Source organism: Muntiacus reevesi, chromosome 7, assembly GCF_963930625.1.
Source record: "Muntiacus reevesi chromosome 7, mMunRee1.1, whole genome shotgun sequence".
Taxonomy (NCBI): Eukaryota; Metazoa; Chordata; class Mammalia; order Artiodactyla; family Cervidae; genus Muntiacus; species Muntiacus reevesi.
In genome coordinates this window covers 57312822-57329383 of record NC_089255.1, presented here as the reverse complement: position 1 = coordinate 57329383, position 16562 = coordinate 57312822, and the positions used below count along the sequence as shown (strand labels likewise).

Genomic DNA, 16562 nt, shown 5'->3' with positions numbered 1-16562 from the left:
TTCTGTGAGCAGATTGACAAGCCTGTCACCGGGAGGGTTTTTCTTTTTCTACTTAAGAGAGACACATTTTGCTTTTTCTTTTCTTGGTTACTTTCAGATTGGAGGGCATTCTGAATGACAAAAGTCCAGCTAGGCTAAAGAAAATTGAGAATTTACAATAATTTCCTTTTATTTTAGATTAATTTGGCAGTTGTGTCAGGAAGTTAGATTATACTGTGGTTATTTTATTTAATTGAAGAAGGTATTTTTAAAGCAGAGGAAAACTATAGCAAGTTAATCATCGATAATTGATTATCCACTGTTTTTTTTTGGGGGGGTTGCTTTGTATTATAAGAGCAGTCATCACCAAATAAATGAGTGATTTTTTTTTTAATGCAGCATACATCCAGAGAAAAAACACACAGAGGTACATATGGAATTATTTAATGAAATAAATAATTATTTCAGCTACAACAACTGAAACCCTGTGCCTATTAGCAGTTAGTACCAATTTCACCTTCTCCCCAGCTTCTGGCAATCACTGTTATTTCGTCTCTGTGGATTTGCCTATCCTGGACATTTTATAGAAATGGAATCACACCATATGTAGTCATTTGTGTCTGGCTACTTTCACTTAGCATAAGGCTCAGCCATGTTGTAGCATTTAACAATACTTTATTATTGTTAATATTTCTTTATATGGATATACTTCATTTATCCGCTCTAGTTGGTGGGCATTTTAATTGTTTCCACTTTTGGGGAATTATGAATAATGCTACTGTGAACATTTGTGTATAAATGTTTATATGTTTATATGAATATATGTTTTCAGTTTTCCTAGTTACATATACCTAGGAGTATAATTGCTGCATCATATGGTAACTCTATTTTGAACTTTTTGAGGAACCATCACATGGTTTCCCACAGTGCCTGTACCATTTTACATTCCCATCAGCAGTGTATGAGGCTTTAGATTTCTCCACATCCTCATCAGCAATTATTATCATCTGTTGTTTCTGTTATATCTGGTGTGTGAAGATATAACAGGTACCTTTATAAACAGTGACATATTATTGTGATTTTGATTTGAATTTTAAATTTTGATGTATCCAGTTATCTGTTGGTTTGTTTCCTTAATTCTCATGATGTTGAGCATCTTTTCATATGTCTTTTCTGAAGAAATGTCTTTTAACCTTTTGCCCATTTTGAAATTGGGTTATTTGTTGTTTTGTTGTCTAGTTATGCATTTTTTATATATTGGGGATGCAAGACCCTTATCAGATGATTTGTAGATACTTTCCCCATTCTCTGAGACTTTCACTTTCTTAATAGTGTCTTTTGAAAGCACAAAAGTTTAAAATTTTGATGAATCCAGTTTATCTCTTATTTTGTTTGATTGTCTTGTGCATTTGGTGTCATTTCTAGGAAATTATTGTCTAATCTAAAGTCATGCAGATTTTTCATCTATATTTCCTTCTAAGAGTTTTATAGTTTTATCTCTTAATAATACTTCATTAAAAAATGAAAATTCCAGGACATACGCTAAAAAGATGTGATGCCAGGACAAGTGTGTGTTGAGGTTGTCCTTGGCAAACCAAGGATATCTGGTCATCCTACCTCTGATGGACTGGGGGTGAGAGCCAGCTGGTGTAGGGGAGGATAATGGCAAGGGTTGATCAAATTCATTTCTCTCCTGTTTATTTAAAGACCAGAGAGGACTCAACCTTTCTTTGATGCCTGAGGGTTCTAGACTGAGCTCACTGGGATACAGTGGCTTTCCTTAATCTTTTATGTAATCTATAAAATCTTCATCCCCAGGCTCGGAGTCCTGAAGAAGGGGGTTACATGGAAATGGAAGTGGGAACATACCTAAAATCTACTTCAAATTTTTATTCAAACTGGATACCCTAGCTCCTGAGAGTTTGTGGCATTGCCTCCTTTAATGGCCCCTTCAGACCTAGAGATTGGTGGTATCTTGGGTTCATGTTAATGCTGATCTCTGGGGTGCATTAATGTACCTTGTTAGGCTTCCCAGCCTTCACCAACTTGATAATCAATTCCCTGTACCAGATTCTCTCTGTTTGAAATATCTGGAGTGCTTTCTGTTTTTTTGACTGAATCTTGATTGATTCAGAGCTTGCCTCTATTTTCTTTTTGCCATAATCCGTAGGTGCTTAATATTGTCCACTTTATTCCATGATGGTGATACACTTATTGTGCTCTGCCTTTCTGAGTTTTCTGTATTTTATATACCCCATCCTCTATCTCCTTTCAAAACTTGCCACATCAGTATCTCATTACATTGTTTTCCAAGAAAACAGCTAGCTGTTTGATAGACAGCTATGCCAAGGTGTTGGAGCATGATAATGTATTATTGTGTTATCCTTCTCAGAAATGTATGGCAATATGATGCTTTACTCAAAAGAAAGAGTTCCAGTGTTAGAGTTTTAGACTTTTCCTTGGAACTCTTAAAATTTTACCAAGTATGTGGTGCTTTCATTAAATTTGTCCTTTCTGCTGAGAGATTATCATTTTCTCAAATGGATCAGAGTTTGGGAAGCCAAAAATAAAACAAGAGAAGCTCAGAGAGACCATTAGATTGGAAACAGCCAGAAGTTTTCTGTTACTTGCTTTTCTAAAGTGGGCTTCCAAGCAAAGTCTGCTGATCAATAGAATAGATAAGTCCAATTCTCTAGGTGTAAAATTGGAGCATGGAGGAGGAATTTGGGTTAATGACTTGGGAGAGGGCAGGGATGGTTAGATGGAGAAATGACATGGCAAGTCACTGTGTCTGAACACCAAGACAGTCAGGTTCTGGTTCTTATACTGAACAAGGATAGAAACCGTGGAAGCATAGGGGCAGCAGAAGCAGATGCGCAGCTTTGTGAATCCTCAGGGCAGCCCATGATAGGACTTGGTACAACCTGAGAACAACATAAACTACTCTTTACCTGGGCAGGTGACAATGACCACACCCCTTTCTGTGCAGTCTTGGCTACCTCCCCCTAGTATCAGTCTCCCCTTAAACAGTCACCCAGAAATTCCCCAGAGAAAGGAGGAAGGTCAAACAAAGTGACCTACAGTGAGGGATTCTTCCAAAGCTCTAAAAGACATTACCCAAGATAGGCGTCCAGCGTTGTCATTTATGACTTGTCATAAATACCAGCACTAGTAGTAGTATCTTCATATGAGGAGTTGACTTCATAGTGCTTTAAGAATTGCAGCATCATTAATATCTATGAATATGTTGTTTTGTCTGCTGTCATAATTTGTCAGCTCCAACAGAGTTCTGACCAATTTTAGAAGTATCCATGTAAGTGAATGAATATAATGATAACAAGATAATGAAAACAGAACAAAATAAGGTCAAGTATCACATTTACTCCACAAATATTATGATAGAATGAAATTGTTTAAGAGGAGGCTAAAGTAAATCGTGTGTGTGTGTGTGTGTGTGTGTGTGTGTGCAGAGATGGGATGGGAGGGATGATGATGTGTGTATAGCCACCAGGCTAAAAAGAGAAAGGATGCCTAAATAGGGAATCACTTCCCCTGCTCTTGTTAATGATGTTCATCTTTAGAAATGATTTGGTAGTGACCTAACAGACTAGACTCAGCACATTTATGTACATATAATTAAAACTGGCACTTTAATAGCAACAAAAAATATTACTTTATAACACTCAATGCTCTGTGACATGTCTGGAAGTGTGCCACTGAAGGAAATTAATTCTGAAATGGAGTTAGTTCCCACCTATTTTCACTAAAAGTCATTTAGATGGAAATGAATAGTTTGAGGTTGACTCTGTGAGGTGCTATTTAAGGGAGCAAATAAAGAAATGGGTAAAAATTATTGCAAACTCCAGTTTTATGAAAATAAAAAAAAAATTGCCTGGGATCTGATCTATGATTCTCTCTTCTTTCTTTGAGTTTGGAATCCCCTCTTGCTCCCAATTACTTTTTCAGCTATTTGACACTCTCTGGGGAACGTTCTTGATGGCTTTGGTTCCCATGTATGCTGAAGGCAGATTTCAGGTTAGGAGGTTGAAGTCCATACCCGGAGATCACATGCAAGGGTTCAGCTACTGTTTGAATGTCCATATTGTATAGGTGAACTAGTGACAGAGTAGATTAAAAAATTACTGCTTAGTGGTTTGCTTGCAACTGATTTCCTTCAGACTTCCTCTCAAAGGCCCAAAGTGAACTCAATAATATTATTTCTAGGAAAGTGTGGAAGTGAAGGTGGTAAGGATATTGATTTGAGACTAGGAGAGACACCTAGGCCTGGAAAACTGGGTTCTCCCATCTCTTGTTTTGTCGCTAAGTCGTGTCCGACCCCTGCCACCCCATGGACTATAGCCCACCAGGCTCCTCTGTCCATGGGTCCACATCTTGAGACTTCTATATATAAGGGCTTGAGATGTGACTTTAGAGAGCAGGTATCTGCCATATAATGTACTCTGGAAATAAGCAGCAACAGAGAGGGAACGAAAAAAAAAAGTCTAATGTACCATTTAGTCTAAAAGGAAAAAAAAAAAACTACACGTTATAGCTCATCAATTCTTTAAATTTATTTTTATTTTTTGTAATGTGGTAGCTCCAGGACCACTTTGGATAGTGAATACCAGTGACCAACACCTTTTAAATGCCTCCTGCTTGAGAGTTTGTTTTCTCGCCTCCCAGTTTCAGTGGAAACTCCATAACCTCTGGGTCCTCTTTACAAAGCATAACTGGGGGTTTACAAAGAAAGAAGATGGAGTTAAGAACATTCCCAAGTAAACCCACCCAATGACTGCTCTGAGGGGTGGAGGTAAACATTCACCAGAAATTCAGGAAGGTTTGAAAGCTGAAGTAAAGTGCATTGAGCTTATTATAGAACCTAGTGAAGCTGGAGGCACCATTTCTGAGATAAACATCCTTATTCACATGCCACAGACACACTGTTTCCCTCAACAGAGAGACTTGAGGCCCAGCACTTTTTATGCTAGAGCAAAAGATTTGGGTCAGAATCAAAGTTTTAAAGACTTTTTATTGAAGAAGTTAAAAGATTCGTTGGCCAGCAGCCAAATGTGGTCTGATTTGTTTGCATTTCCTCTGGGAACTCACAGGCAAGCGAGGAATTGGCTGGCCACAACTGTGAGGGTGACCCACTCCCCTGTGGGCCTTTTCTCCCTGGGCTTTACAAGGTGGGGGAGGAGAGCCAGGGGGACCCTTTCCTTACAAAGGCCCAGTTCAGCAGCCCAGTCAAGCTGCAGTTCTCTTCAGGGTAAAGAGGCCTACAATCTCCCTTTCCTACAGCGCAGTGTTTTTACTAGTCCACAAGTGAGACCAGCCTCACTTAGAGAGAGAATGGCAGCAAGGGGAGAAATGGGAGGCGAAATGTCACCATTTCTCTCCACTAGTTATGGTCAGAGGACCTGCTGCAGGCTCAGCGGCATCAGACATGCATGCTCAGTGGGCTGGTTTTCCTTGTTTAAGATCTTGGAGATGTTGAGTTTTACAAAAAGAATTTTAAAAATAATCCTGTTGTCTGTAGTTAACTCAGAGAGCTTGGGGGAAATTTGTCAACAGAATTTAACTTTAAAAAATGAAAAAAAAAAACCTAAAAAAACCCAACAAACTTGGTATGGTTTTGAAAGTTAGAAAAGAAGATATGTACACATAAACACAGAACATGAAAATCCCTCTCTTTTTCTTAGGAATTTGATCATGTTGGTAGAAAATTAGGCAAAAATGTAAAAGGATACATTATCACAAGACGGTGAGGAGGAAGAGTTGAGAGATTTTAAAGAGGTGGGTCCCTGGTTCTCTGGGACTGATGAATCCTGAAATGTGGCTGATGCCCCTTTTTGAGCAGAATTCATGACCTATTTAATGGTCTGAATACCCAAGTTGGGGATGGAACCAGAAAACGGGAGGTCATACAGATATAGACGTGTTAGGGCATGGGGTGAGTAGGCAGGAAGCCCAAGGGTGAATGTGCCAAGGAAGATTCTGGGAAGATGGAATAAGAAGCAACCGGAAATCTCCCCACCTAGGACAATAATTGCACTGGTAGAATTTGTCTTGAGTAACTATTTTGAAACTCTGGAATTTATTGAATAAGGCTTGTAACTTCCAGGGGAAGACTTTAGGAGACTAGTATTGCTTGTAAGGTCTGAGGTGGAGTTGGGAGATGATAACTAAAGGGTTCCAGGTTTCTTTTTGAAGTGATGAAAATACTGTAAAATTGATTGTGTTTATGGTTGCACGTATCTGTGAGTATATCCAAAGCCACTGAATTGTGTGTTATGTGAATTATATTTCAATAAAGCTGTTTTTAAAAAGGTGAGTTCACGACATGGGGATGCTGGAATACATTGTGTAAAGATATGTATTAAAGATGATTCAAACAGGGACATGAGGGGAGGCTTTGCGAGTTCTGTATAATGTCCCACTTGTTGGGGAAATGGCTTCATTAATATATTTAAAAATAATTCTTGTAGTTTCCTGTATTTGGCTCAAATCAGTAATGACTTACTCATGAATTTGCTTACTACCCTGTTATCTCTACAGAGATATCGATACATTACTGGAGTTGAACACGTGACCTTGAAATGTGTGTCTCAGTAGAGGATCAGTCCTAGCATTGAATTCCAGTGGGCCCCTGGTGACTGGCTGACTACCTGATCCCATATTATGCAGTTCACTGGTCTTCGTAGTTTTTACTTTGCATTTTCTGACTTACAGCCTTTCCCTTCTGTAATCATGAACTTAGATCTACACTCAAAAGTCTTTTTAAAAACACTTAAGTATAGTTGATTTATAGTATTTTGTTAGTTTCAGATGTACAGCATAGTGATTCAGGTTTTGTTTTGCAAATTATATATATTCCATTATAGGTTATTACAAGATATTGAATATAATTACCTGCGCTGTACGGTATGTCCTTGTTGCTTATCTATTTTATGTATAGCAGTTTTTACCTCTTAAATCCCTAATTAGTCCCTCTCACCCTCTCTCTCCCCTTTGGTAACCATAAATTTATTTTCTTTGTCTGTGAGTCTGTTTCTGTTTTGTTTATACATTCATTTGTATTATACTTTAGATTCTATATATGAGTGATATAATATAGTATTTGTTTTTCTCTGACTTATTTCACTAAGCATAATATTCTCTAGGTCCATTCACATTGAAATGGCAATATTTCATTCCCTTTTAATGACTGAGTATTATTCTATTGCATGTTACACACACACACATGTTATATCTGCTTAATCCAGTCCTCTTGGGTTGCTTTTGTGATGGGCACTTGGGTTGATGGGCACTTGGGTTTCTTTCATGTTTTGGCAATTGTAGATGATGCTTCTGTAAACTTTGGAGTACCTGTATGTTTTCAAATTAGAGTTTTCATTTTTTTCTGTATATAACACAGGAGTAGGTTTCCTGGATCATATAGCAGCTCTATTTTTTTTTTTTTTTTTTTTAAGAAATCTCTGTACTGTTTCTGGGAGCTCAGATAGTAAAATGTAGGAGACCCAGGTTTGATTCCTGGGTCAGGAAACCCCCCTGGAGAAGGGAATAGCAACTACTCCAGTATTCTTGTTTGGAGATCCCATGGACAGAGGAGTCTGGTGGGCTACAGTCCATGCGGTCACAAAGAGTTGGACATGACTGAGCGACTAACACACACACACACACACACGTGCTGTTTTCCATAGTAACTGCACCACTTTACATTCCCACCAACAGTGTCAGAGGGTTCCCTTTTTACCACACCCTCTCCAGCATTTATTATTTGTAGGCTTTTTGATGATGGCCATTCTGACTTGTGTGAGTTGATACCTTGTTGTGGTTTTGATTTGCATTTCTCTTACAATTAGCAACACTGGACATCTTTTCACTCACTGTTGGCACTCTATATGTCTTCTTTGGAGAAATGTCTATTTAAGTCTTCTGTATTTTTTGATCAGATTATTTGTTTTTTCACTATTGAGTTGTATGAGCTGTTTGTAGGTTTTGCATATTAACCCCTAGTTGGTCTCATCATTTGCAAATATTTTCTCTTATTCCACAGATTGTCTTTTCATTTTGTTGATGGTTTCCTTTGCTGTGCAAAAGCTTGTAAGTTTGATTATGTCCCATTTGTTTGTTTTTGCTTTTATTTCTTTTGCCTTGGGAGACTGATCTAAGAAAATGTTGCTATAATTTATGTCAGACAATGTTTTGCCTGTGTTCTCTTCTAGCAGTTTTATGGTGTCATGTCTTATATTTAGGTCTTTAAACCATTTTGAGCTTATTTTTGTATATATTGTGAGGGAGTATTCCAATTTCATTGATTTACACATAGCTGTCTAGTTTTCCCAACCCCACTTGTTGAAGAGATTGTCTTTTCTCCATTGTATATTCTTCTCCCCTTTGCTGTAGATTAACTGACTATGGGCACCTGGGTTTATTTCTGGGTTCTCTGTTTTATTCCATTGAACTATATGTCTGTTTATTGTGCCAATACCACACTATTTTGGTTACTGTAGCTTTGTAGCATAGTCTGAAATCTGGAATTCCTCAGGATTTCTTTGGCAATTCTGGGCCTTTTATGGTCCTATATATAAAATTTCAGGATTATTTATTCTAGTGCTGTGAAAAATGTTATGGGTATATTAACAGGGATTGCATTAAATCTGTAGATTGCTTTTGGTAATATGGCCATTTCAACAATATTAATTCTTCCAATCCAAGAGCATGGAATATCTTCCCATTTCTTTGAATCATCTTCAATTTTTTTATAAGTGGTTTATTGGTTTTAGCCTATAGGTCTTTTACCTTATTGGTTAGGTTTATTCCTAGTGTTTTGGTTTTATTTTTAAACTATTTGAAATGAAATTTTTTTTAAAAGCTTTTTAACACAAAGGAGGTCTTGAAGGGGTTCATTGATATGTCATCTCTCAGTCCGTTTGGAAGTATTGTTTCATTTAAATAATGAATAACTTCTCTTTTAAGAAACCTTACAGTACAGAAATGTCCAGAGTGTCTTCCCTTCTGTGGTGCTCAGAATGTGAAATTTTGGAACTAGAAGGATTCTTGGAGATTTTGTGCAACTGTCTGCTTTTACAGTTGAGGAAACTGAGGCCCAGAGAGGTGAAGTATAAGGAAATCACCAGGTATTGGGCAAGCTGAGACTAAACCTCCTGACTCATGGCTGATTTCATGTTCTATACTTTCTGCTGCCTATGAAAGCTGAAAAGAAAACCCAAAATATTCATCTTCCCAGCCTTCCCAATCCCAGACTCAACAATCTGTTTCTAAAGTCAAGTTGTAACTGTTTCTGAATCATAGAGCAGGGGCAGCCCCATCCCATCACTGAGGGGTATGACCCTCTTGGCAGGGATGTTGCTGCTGTGAGGGGTGGGCGGAGCCCAATTAATCCCCGGGGAACAGCCTTCAAGCTCTTCCTTTGCAAGTGAAGAGGCTGGAAGAGTGCTCTCTCCCTCCATAACGTAGTTTAATTTCGGCTTCCCTGCTAGCCTCTTGCTTTGTGCCAAGCTCTGGCTCCCACCCAGCTCCTCTTAAGACAGAGCCAAACCCCAGACTCCCTTGTCCCAGGAACTGGTCCAGAAAGGTCTTAGAGTCGGCAAGAAGGAGCTCTATACCACAGCCTGGGGGGTCTGGCCGCCCAAGCTCCAGCTTCCTGGATAAATGTTCAGGATTCCTCCTCTGTAGAGACCTGCCCCAGCTCAGCAAACAAACGACAAGGTAGAGGAAGGACAGGTTAGTCATGGCACTGAGGAATATAGGAATATTGACTGTACCACTATACCAGTATACTGAGAATATACCCCTGCTGGAGAGAGGTGTGAGTGCTTGCTCTGGCTTACTGCTCTTTCTTCTGAGACTGGGAGGAATTCTGAGTGTCATGTGCCTTAAGTTCAGACAAGGAATAAGTCCCTGGGATCCTGGGACCATGTGTCTGACAGCTAGGCCTCTGCATGCTGCAGGTGTTGCTGGAACTGGGAGGATATGAACAGGTGCAGGTGACGTCTCTTCTTCCCAAAGAGGCTTTGCAAGTTTTCTCCACTCTACCCTTCCTTGGGAAGAGCAGTACCTGGTGTGTCCAGTGATGGCCTCTCTTGTGTCTTTGAGATTTATTATCAGAGTTGCCAGGAAGGGTTGGTTAATTCTTTGATTATTTATGGTAGCTTTTTCTGGCCAGTTTTCAAAGGGCAGGCAGGACATGTGGGATCCCGCCTTTTCCTGCAGAAGGCCTATGTATCCTCCAGACACAGGTTCACCTCTCAGCCCTTGAGTCCCCACAAATGAGTCTCCATCAAGGATAGGGTAACAGTCATTCATTCTCTGCAAGCCTATATTTTCATAGGCTTTAGCAACATTTCTCAAAATGGAGAACTCATGGATGCCTAAGCTATGCCTCCCTTGGGGATGCTCAGGCCTGGTTAGAGAAACACATTAAGTTAAATTGTTTTCTTTCACTTGGGTTGATCAATCAGCATGAACAACATTGTAAACACAAAGAGAAACTCGTACCCTGAAGGGAGATGGTACTACCTGACTGTAAGGCAGCTTCCCATAACTCAGAAGGTACTGAGGCTGATTGTGATTTTTTTTTTTTTAAGTTGTCAGAATGAGACAAAAATTTAAAAATGCCTTTTTAGAACTCATAGAATTTTACCCCCTCCAGACCACTCCTGCTTCCCAGGACGTTCATGGATTTCCAGATGTTCTTTTGAGGAAAAGGATTGTAGAAGAGTCTTTCACCTATCCAGCAAGACCTCCCTCTGCACCAAGAGCAAGAGATGGCCTGGTTGGGGCTTTGATCCCAGAGCAGGGTCAGACTAAACAAAGGTCACCCACTGACCACACAGTTCCAAGTTGAGAGGACCTTGGAAACCCTTTCTCCCAAGGCCATCTGATTCATGACTGTATTGTCAACATCCCATTCCATTACTAGACACAGTTCACAGCTCAGTTGCTCAGTCATGTCTGACTCTTTGCGACCCATGGACTACAGCAAGCCAGGCTTCTCTGTCCATCACCAACTCCAGGAGCTTGCCCAAATTCATGTCTGTTGAGTCGGTGATGCTATCAAACCATCTCATCCTCTGCATCCCCTTCTCCTGCCTTCAATCTTTCCCAGCATCAGAGCCTTTTCCAATGAGTCAGTTCTTAGGATCAGGTGGCCAAAGTATTGAAGCTTCAACTTCAGCATCAGTCCTTCCAATGAATATTCAGTACTGATTTCCTTTAGGATGGACTGGTTGGATCTCCTTGCAGTCCAAGCTAGACATTTCCTATTAATGCACGGTCTTTGCATCCCAGAGTTGGTCTAGAATTTTTACTAACTGGTTTTGCTCTTGACATCTGGGACCACGTTGGTTTTTAAAAGCCCCCAGAATATTGGGGACCAGGGTATATAGGCCTTATTTGAGCTCCTTTTTTAAATAAATGGATGTAAGATGTTCGTTGGAGCAGACAGGGAATGTATTGATTTGCCCCTGAAAATGCACAGATGGGTGAAATGTGGATTTGGAGAAGAAGCACAGATGGAGAAGTCTTTTCATTTTGATTTGTCACTGAGCAGAGACCTGGAGTTGCTGAGGGTGTCAAGACTCACAGATGCAAACACAGGGAGGAAGAGTGATACAGACACACGGCAGTCACAGTTGGCAGAGAATGTGTTTCTGTAGGGTTCAGACACACAAAGAAAGATCCAAGCCAGGGTGGGATGGACACTTCAGCACAAGTTCCTGGTGTCCTCCCGTGGGGACACAATGGAGTGCTGTGGGATGGATGAAGACTCAGTGATGTCTCCAGATGAAAAACTGCTATTTCCTGTCTCTGCCCTTGATGTGCTGAGCCAGACATTTCTCTCTGAATTTTGCATGGGACTTGACCAAGTGAGTGTTTTAGTACTGTTGCTTCTCTTGAAATCAGTTTTCTTGAGGGTACCACCTAAATGTAGATATCATAACTTTGCTTTTGCGGGTTCTCGCTATTGAAAGTTTAGTACAAAGTTCTGAGCACAAGGGCTTCCCTGATAGCTCAGTTGGTAAAGATCCGTCTGCAATGCAGGAGACCCCGGTTCAATTCATGGGTTGGGAAGATCCGCTGAAGAAGGGATAGGTTACCCACTCAAGTATTCTTGGACTTTGATTGTGGCTCAGCTGATAAAGAATCTGCCTGCAGTGCGGGAGACCTGTGTTTGATCCCTGGGTTGGGAAGATCCCCCGGAGGAGGAAAAGGCTATCCACTCTAGTATTCTGGCTTAGAGAATTCCATGGACTATACAGTCCATGCAAAAAGTCAGACATGACTGAGTGACTTTCATTTTCTGAGCACAAACGTTACATCTGAAGAGTTTTATTTTTAAAAGCATCTACTGGTCTCTGTCACATTGTTTTCAACCAAAACAGCTTTCTAGGGGCACTAAGTGACATGGTTAGAGTCGTCAGATAAACCAGTAATGAGATTCCTTGGCCGCTAGATTGTTATATAAAATATTAGAAAAGTGTAGCTTTTTAATTGGCTGATGAAATTCACTCATCATTTGAATTTACATGCCAGTGGTGTGTTTGAAAGGTATACTGGGGACGGAGGGTAGACATTGACTATTTTTAGAGGTGTGGTGGGTTACTTATGCGTGGGTAGCTCAGTTCCCTGTGGCTATTGTTGATAAGATGGAGACACACACCACTGGCCTCGAGGTAGAGTGCCCCTTGCTTGGCTGCCTCAGTGAGGAAGCCGGAGGTGGTAGAATGTTTTGGTCCACACTGCCTTGTGATTGCGGAGATCTGCTTGTGGAAGTGCTGATCCTTTTTTGACCAGCACAAGGAGGACCCCTCCTTCTGAGGCTGGTGGCTCAGAACCTGCTCAGCTCCGCTGTGCCCGCACCATGCTGTGATGCCTGGAGAGGGGAGAACCTGCAGTCGTCCGTGACTGGGGATCCCACCATCTTTCCTTGCTGTCTCAGATGGAGAAGAGACAGTTCTACCCATTCCTTTGGCAGGTTGAGCTCTCTGGGTAGGTCCACCTACTTAGCGAAAAAGAACCTGCTTCTAGAACCACCCCATCATATTAGAATGTGGTGCTTAACCAGACGAGTACACCAAGGCAATCATGGAAAGCAATATGTGAAAATTTGGCTAGTGCTGGGCTGCTTGCTGCCTAGTTGGCACGTGGGCAGGAAGGAGCCCGTCACCTGCAGCTTCCATTGTGCTGTGCTTCGTTGCTCAGTCGTGTCCGACTCTTTGCAACCCCATGGACTGTAGCCCGCCAAGCTCCTCTGTCCATGGGATTCTCCAGGCAAGAATACTGGAGTGGGTTGCTATGCCCTCCTCCAGGGGATCTTCCTGACCCAGGGATCAAACCCAGGTCTCCTGCATTTCAGGTGGATTCTTTACCGACTGAGTCACCAGGGAAGCCCTTCCACTGGCACTGCCTAAATGACCAATGGCCTCCCCAGCCCAAATGTGCACAGGCCATCACTGTTAAGTCCTTGGGACTATGAAGAGGGGCTGAGCCACGCTTATCAAACAGGAAGACAGGTGCTGACTTACCTATTCCCTATTACCCACTAGACATCTTTCCTATGAACTAATTTTGAGTGCTGGTGGCTGAAGAGCTTAGCCGGATGCTTTGTTGTTGATGCAACATGCTGATGTTGACATGGGAGACGGTTGGGGTTGAATGGCCACAGTAGGTTCAGCTGCCATCTTTTCACACTCGACCACAAACCATCTTTTGATGCTCCTGCCAGAGAGAGGCCATGGGGCAGGGGCATGAATCATGTGGCTTGAGCTAATGTAGTATTTTTGCATTATCATCAGATACCAGAGAAGCATAACAGGACAGAGGTGATGCTGAATGGGCAAGTCTCTTAAGGTGATATCTTCCAGACAACATTATAAGGCAGTAAATACTTTGTGTGAAAGTGAGGCTTTAAGACACATGGGGAAGGAGGTCACAATGTCCATAACTAGCTCCCCACTGAGCAGGGGCACAGGTCTCAGCTTATACCTGCTCCCCAGGGGTACTTTGCCTTAGGGTCTGAGTGCAAAGCTCTTACTCTTTATTTTCTTCCTCGTTTCAATCCCATCATTCTTAATACCATATCTAACTCCAAGGAATTTGATTTTTGAATCACAACTCAAAAACCTCTTGTTTGAAGGATAATTCCAATTTATTAACAAACCAGAATAAACAGCACAAAATGACTGTGAAAGACCAAGAAAGACAGACAGGGGTTCATTCAGCCCAACTCTCCTGTGCATGCTGGGATAAACCTTCCCTGTGCCTCTTGGATGGTGCCCCTTAGATGGGGAAGGCCTGTCCTGCAGGAGCAGGGTGAGCACGGTTCTTCTCTGCTTCTGCCTCCTGTGTGGGAAACTCTCTCTCTACTACCCCACCCCCCAGAAAGTTCCCCTCTGCAGGACCATAAACCTGCACATCTAAGACTTGAAAAACATTTTTCCACTTTGCTGCTATAGTTTTTCACACCTTTGGATTAATTTTTGTGAATGAAATTGTGTGTTTGAAACAGCACATCTCGACACATTGCAAACCCAGCCTGTTAGAAACTATTGTTCTTTCCTCCACTGCCTCATAGTCTAGATGCAGGTTGATCCCCACAACATGCCAAAGAGAAACTAGTAAGACCTCATATTAGAGTTATTAAAAGCATGAACATGGTCTCATTTGATCCTCACAGCAACCTGGGAGGTAGGCAGGTGGGCACAATGGTTCCAGGATCCAGAGAACAAAGTCATAACTGATGGAGTTGGGAACCAAATCTATGTACTCTGACCCCTGGTCCAGGGCTCCTTCCACTCCACAAGGTGAACTGGGCTCACCCTGGTGAGCAGGGTGGTTTTTCTGCTCAGGAGAGGTGAGATGTCCTTTGGACTTGCAAACAGAGGAGATTTTAAGTACATACCTCAGCAGATAGCTCAGAAGATAAACACACCTGAGCTCAATCTAGCATCAACATCAGAGGGATGAACAAGACAGACATAGGCATCTTTGACAAGGGTTTCTTCTTGTTTCCTGATTCTCATGTGGAACACACTGGGTGCTGTAACATGAATGCAGCGAAGTCCAGGAGGAGGGAAGGCATTCAGAGGACTTTTTCATCTATCAGTTTATTGATTCCCTCACAGATCTTCTTGAGGTTGGGCCTACAGTCTCCATCAAGGCTATAAAGGGTGGAAAGGAACTCCACATCGGCAAAGTGGTTGAAGACATGATTGATGCGTCCGTGGGTCCTGGGTGTCAGGTGTCGCTGCACCAGTTCATGCACCAGGTCCTTGCACTCGTGTAGGAGCTTGGAGAGCACGTTTCGATCGAAGGTGTATTCCACCTCATAGAAGCTGACGATGGTCATGGCGGTCTGGTTCAGCTTCTTCCTAAACTTCTCCACTATAACAACTTCCTCTGGGCTGAACTGGTTGTTCCGGTAGAGGATCCCGATTTTGATTGCCACCTTGATTAAGTCTTTCATGATCTTGTGGGCTTCCTTCTTGTTATGTATGTGCTCTTTGGTGACTTTGTAGAGCTCATCAAAGATCTCGCTGCTGGTATCATCAATCAGCATGTTGGCCACAGTTTTGCTGGCTATTTTGCTCAGAATTTTTTTCTGGGCTTGAAGGGCAAGGTTCTTTGAACTAAAAACATCAGGACCTATGGGAAGAAAAAAAATAAAAGTTATATAAATAGGAGAACCTTTGATTAAGTTTCTAGAAGTGAAATATGCTAACTTGAACTTATGTTCTTAGGGCAAAAATTCAAAAATTCATGCCTTCATAACCCATGACCACCCTAGCCTGGTTACTCCATTATCCTTGCCACATGATATGCCTGTTTACCTTCTTGAACCTTTTAAATCATGCTTTTTCCTTTCTGGACATGGTCTTCTCGTGTCCAGGCCAGATCTCATCCTTTTGACCTACTTTATGCAGAAAGACTCCTTGAATCTATTTGCTCATGGAGAATTCCCTACAATAATTATTCTGCTGGAAACCATTCAGTTTTGCAAATTTACAGGAGGAAATTATTGCTTAGTGATAAGAATGTAGCACCAGTGCCAACCCCATTCCTAGGACAGACCTGGGTGGTTAATCATGGGAGTGTTTTTCGACTGAGTCTTAGAATCTGTATTCATTGAGTCTAAGATGTATTTTTTTCACATTTGATATTTTAGAAGTAGTGATCTGTCTTATAGTCACTGTTGCCAGGTGGTAGTTGTGCTGTAGTTGCATTACCTGTGTGTGCATCAATTTACACAATAGGAGAGAGATTTGAAATAAAAGTCATGAGTACTCTTGAAAGAAATATTGCCTCACCAATGTTCTTGATGACAGAGAACTACACTGTGTGGGAAACACAGACATCAATGCTCCGAGCAAAGATGCTTCAGCCAAATAGTATCCTGAATATGAGGAAACTTAGAAAAACAAAATCCAGTTTATTTCCCATACTTTCCACTTTATAAACGAATGAGAACAATATATGTTAAAGGAAATAACACGATGTATGTGTGAAGTCTCTCAGTCATGTCCGACTCTTTGTGACCCCGTGGACTGTAGCCCATCAGG

General features: G+C 41.3%; 1 protein-coding gene across 1 annotated transcript in view; it reads right to left on the bottom strand.

Annotated features, from left to right (window-relative positions):
- Nucleotides 1-14151: 14151 nt before the first annotated feature.
- Nucleotides 14152-16562, bottom strand: part of TNFAIP8L3 (TNF alpha induced protein 8 like 3) — a 44430-nt gene continuing 42019 nt past the window's right edge. The window contains exon 2 of the mRNA XM_065940044.1: nucleotides 14152-15648. Within this exon, the coding sequence (XP_065796116.1) occupies nucleotides 15086-15648 (563 nt within the window). The 3' untranslated portion in view covers nucleotides 14152-15085. The remainder of the gene's footprint in view (nucleotides 15649-16562) is intronic.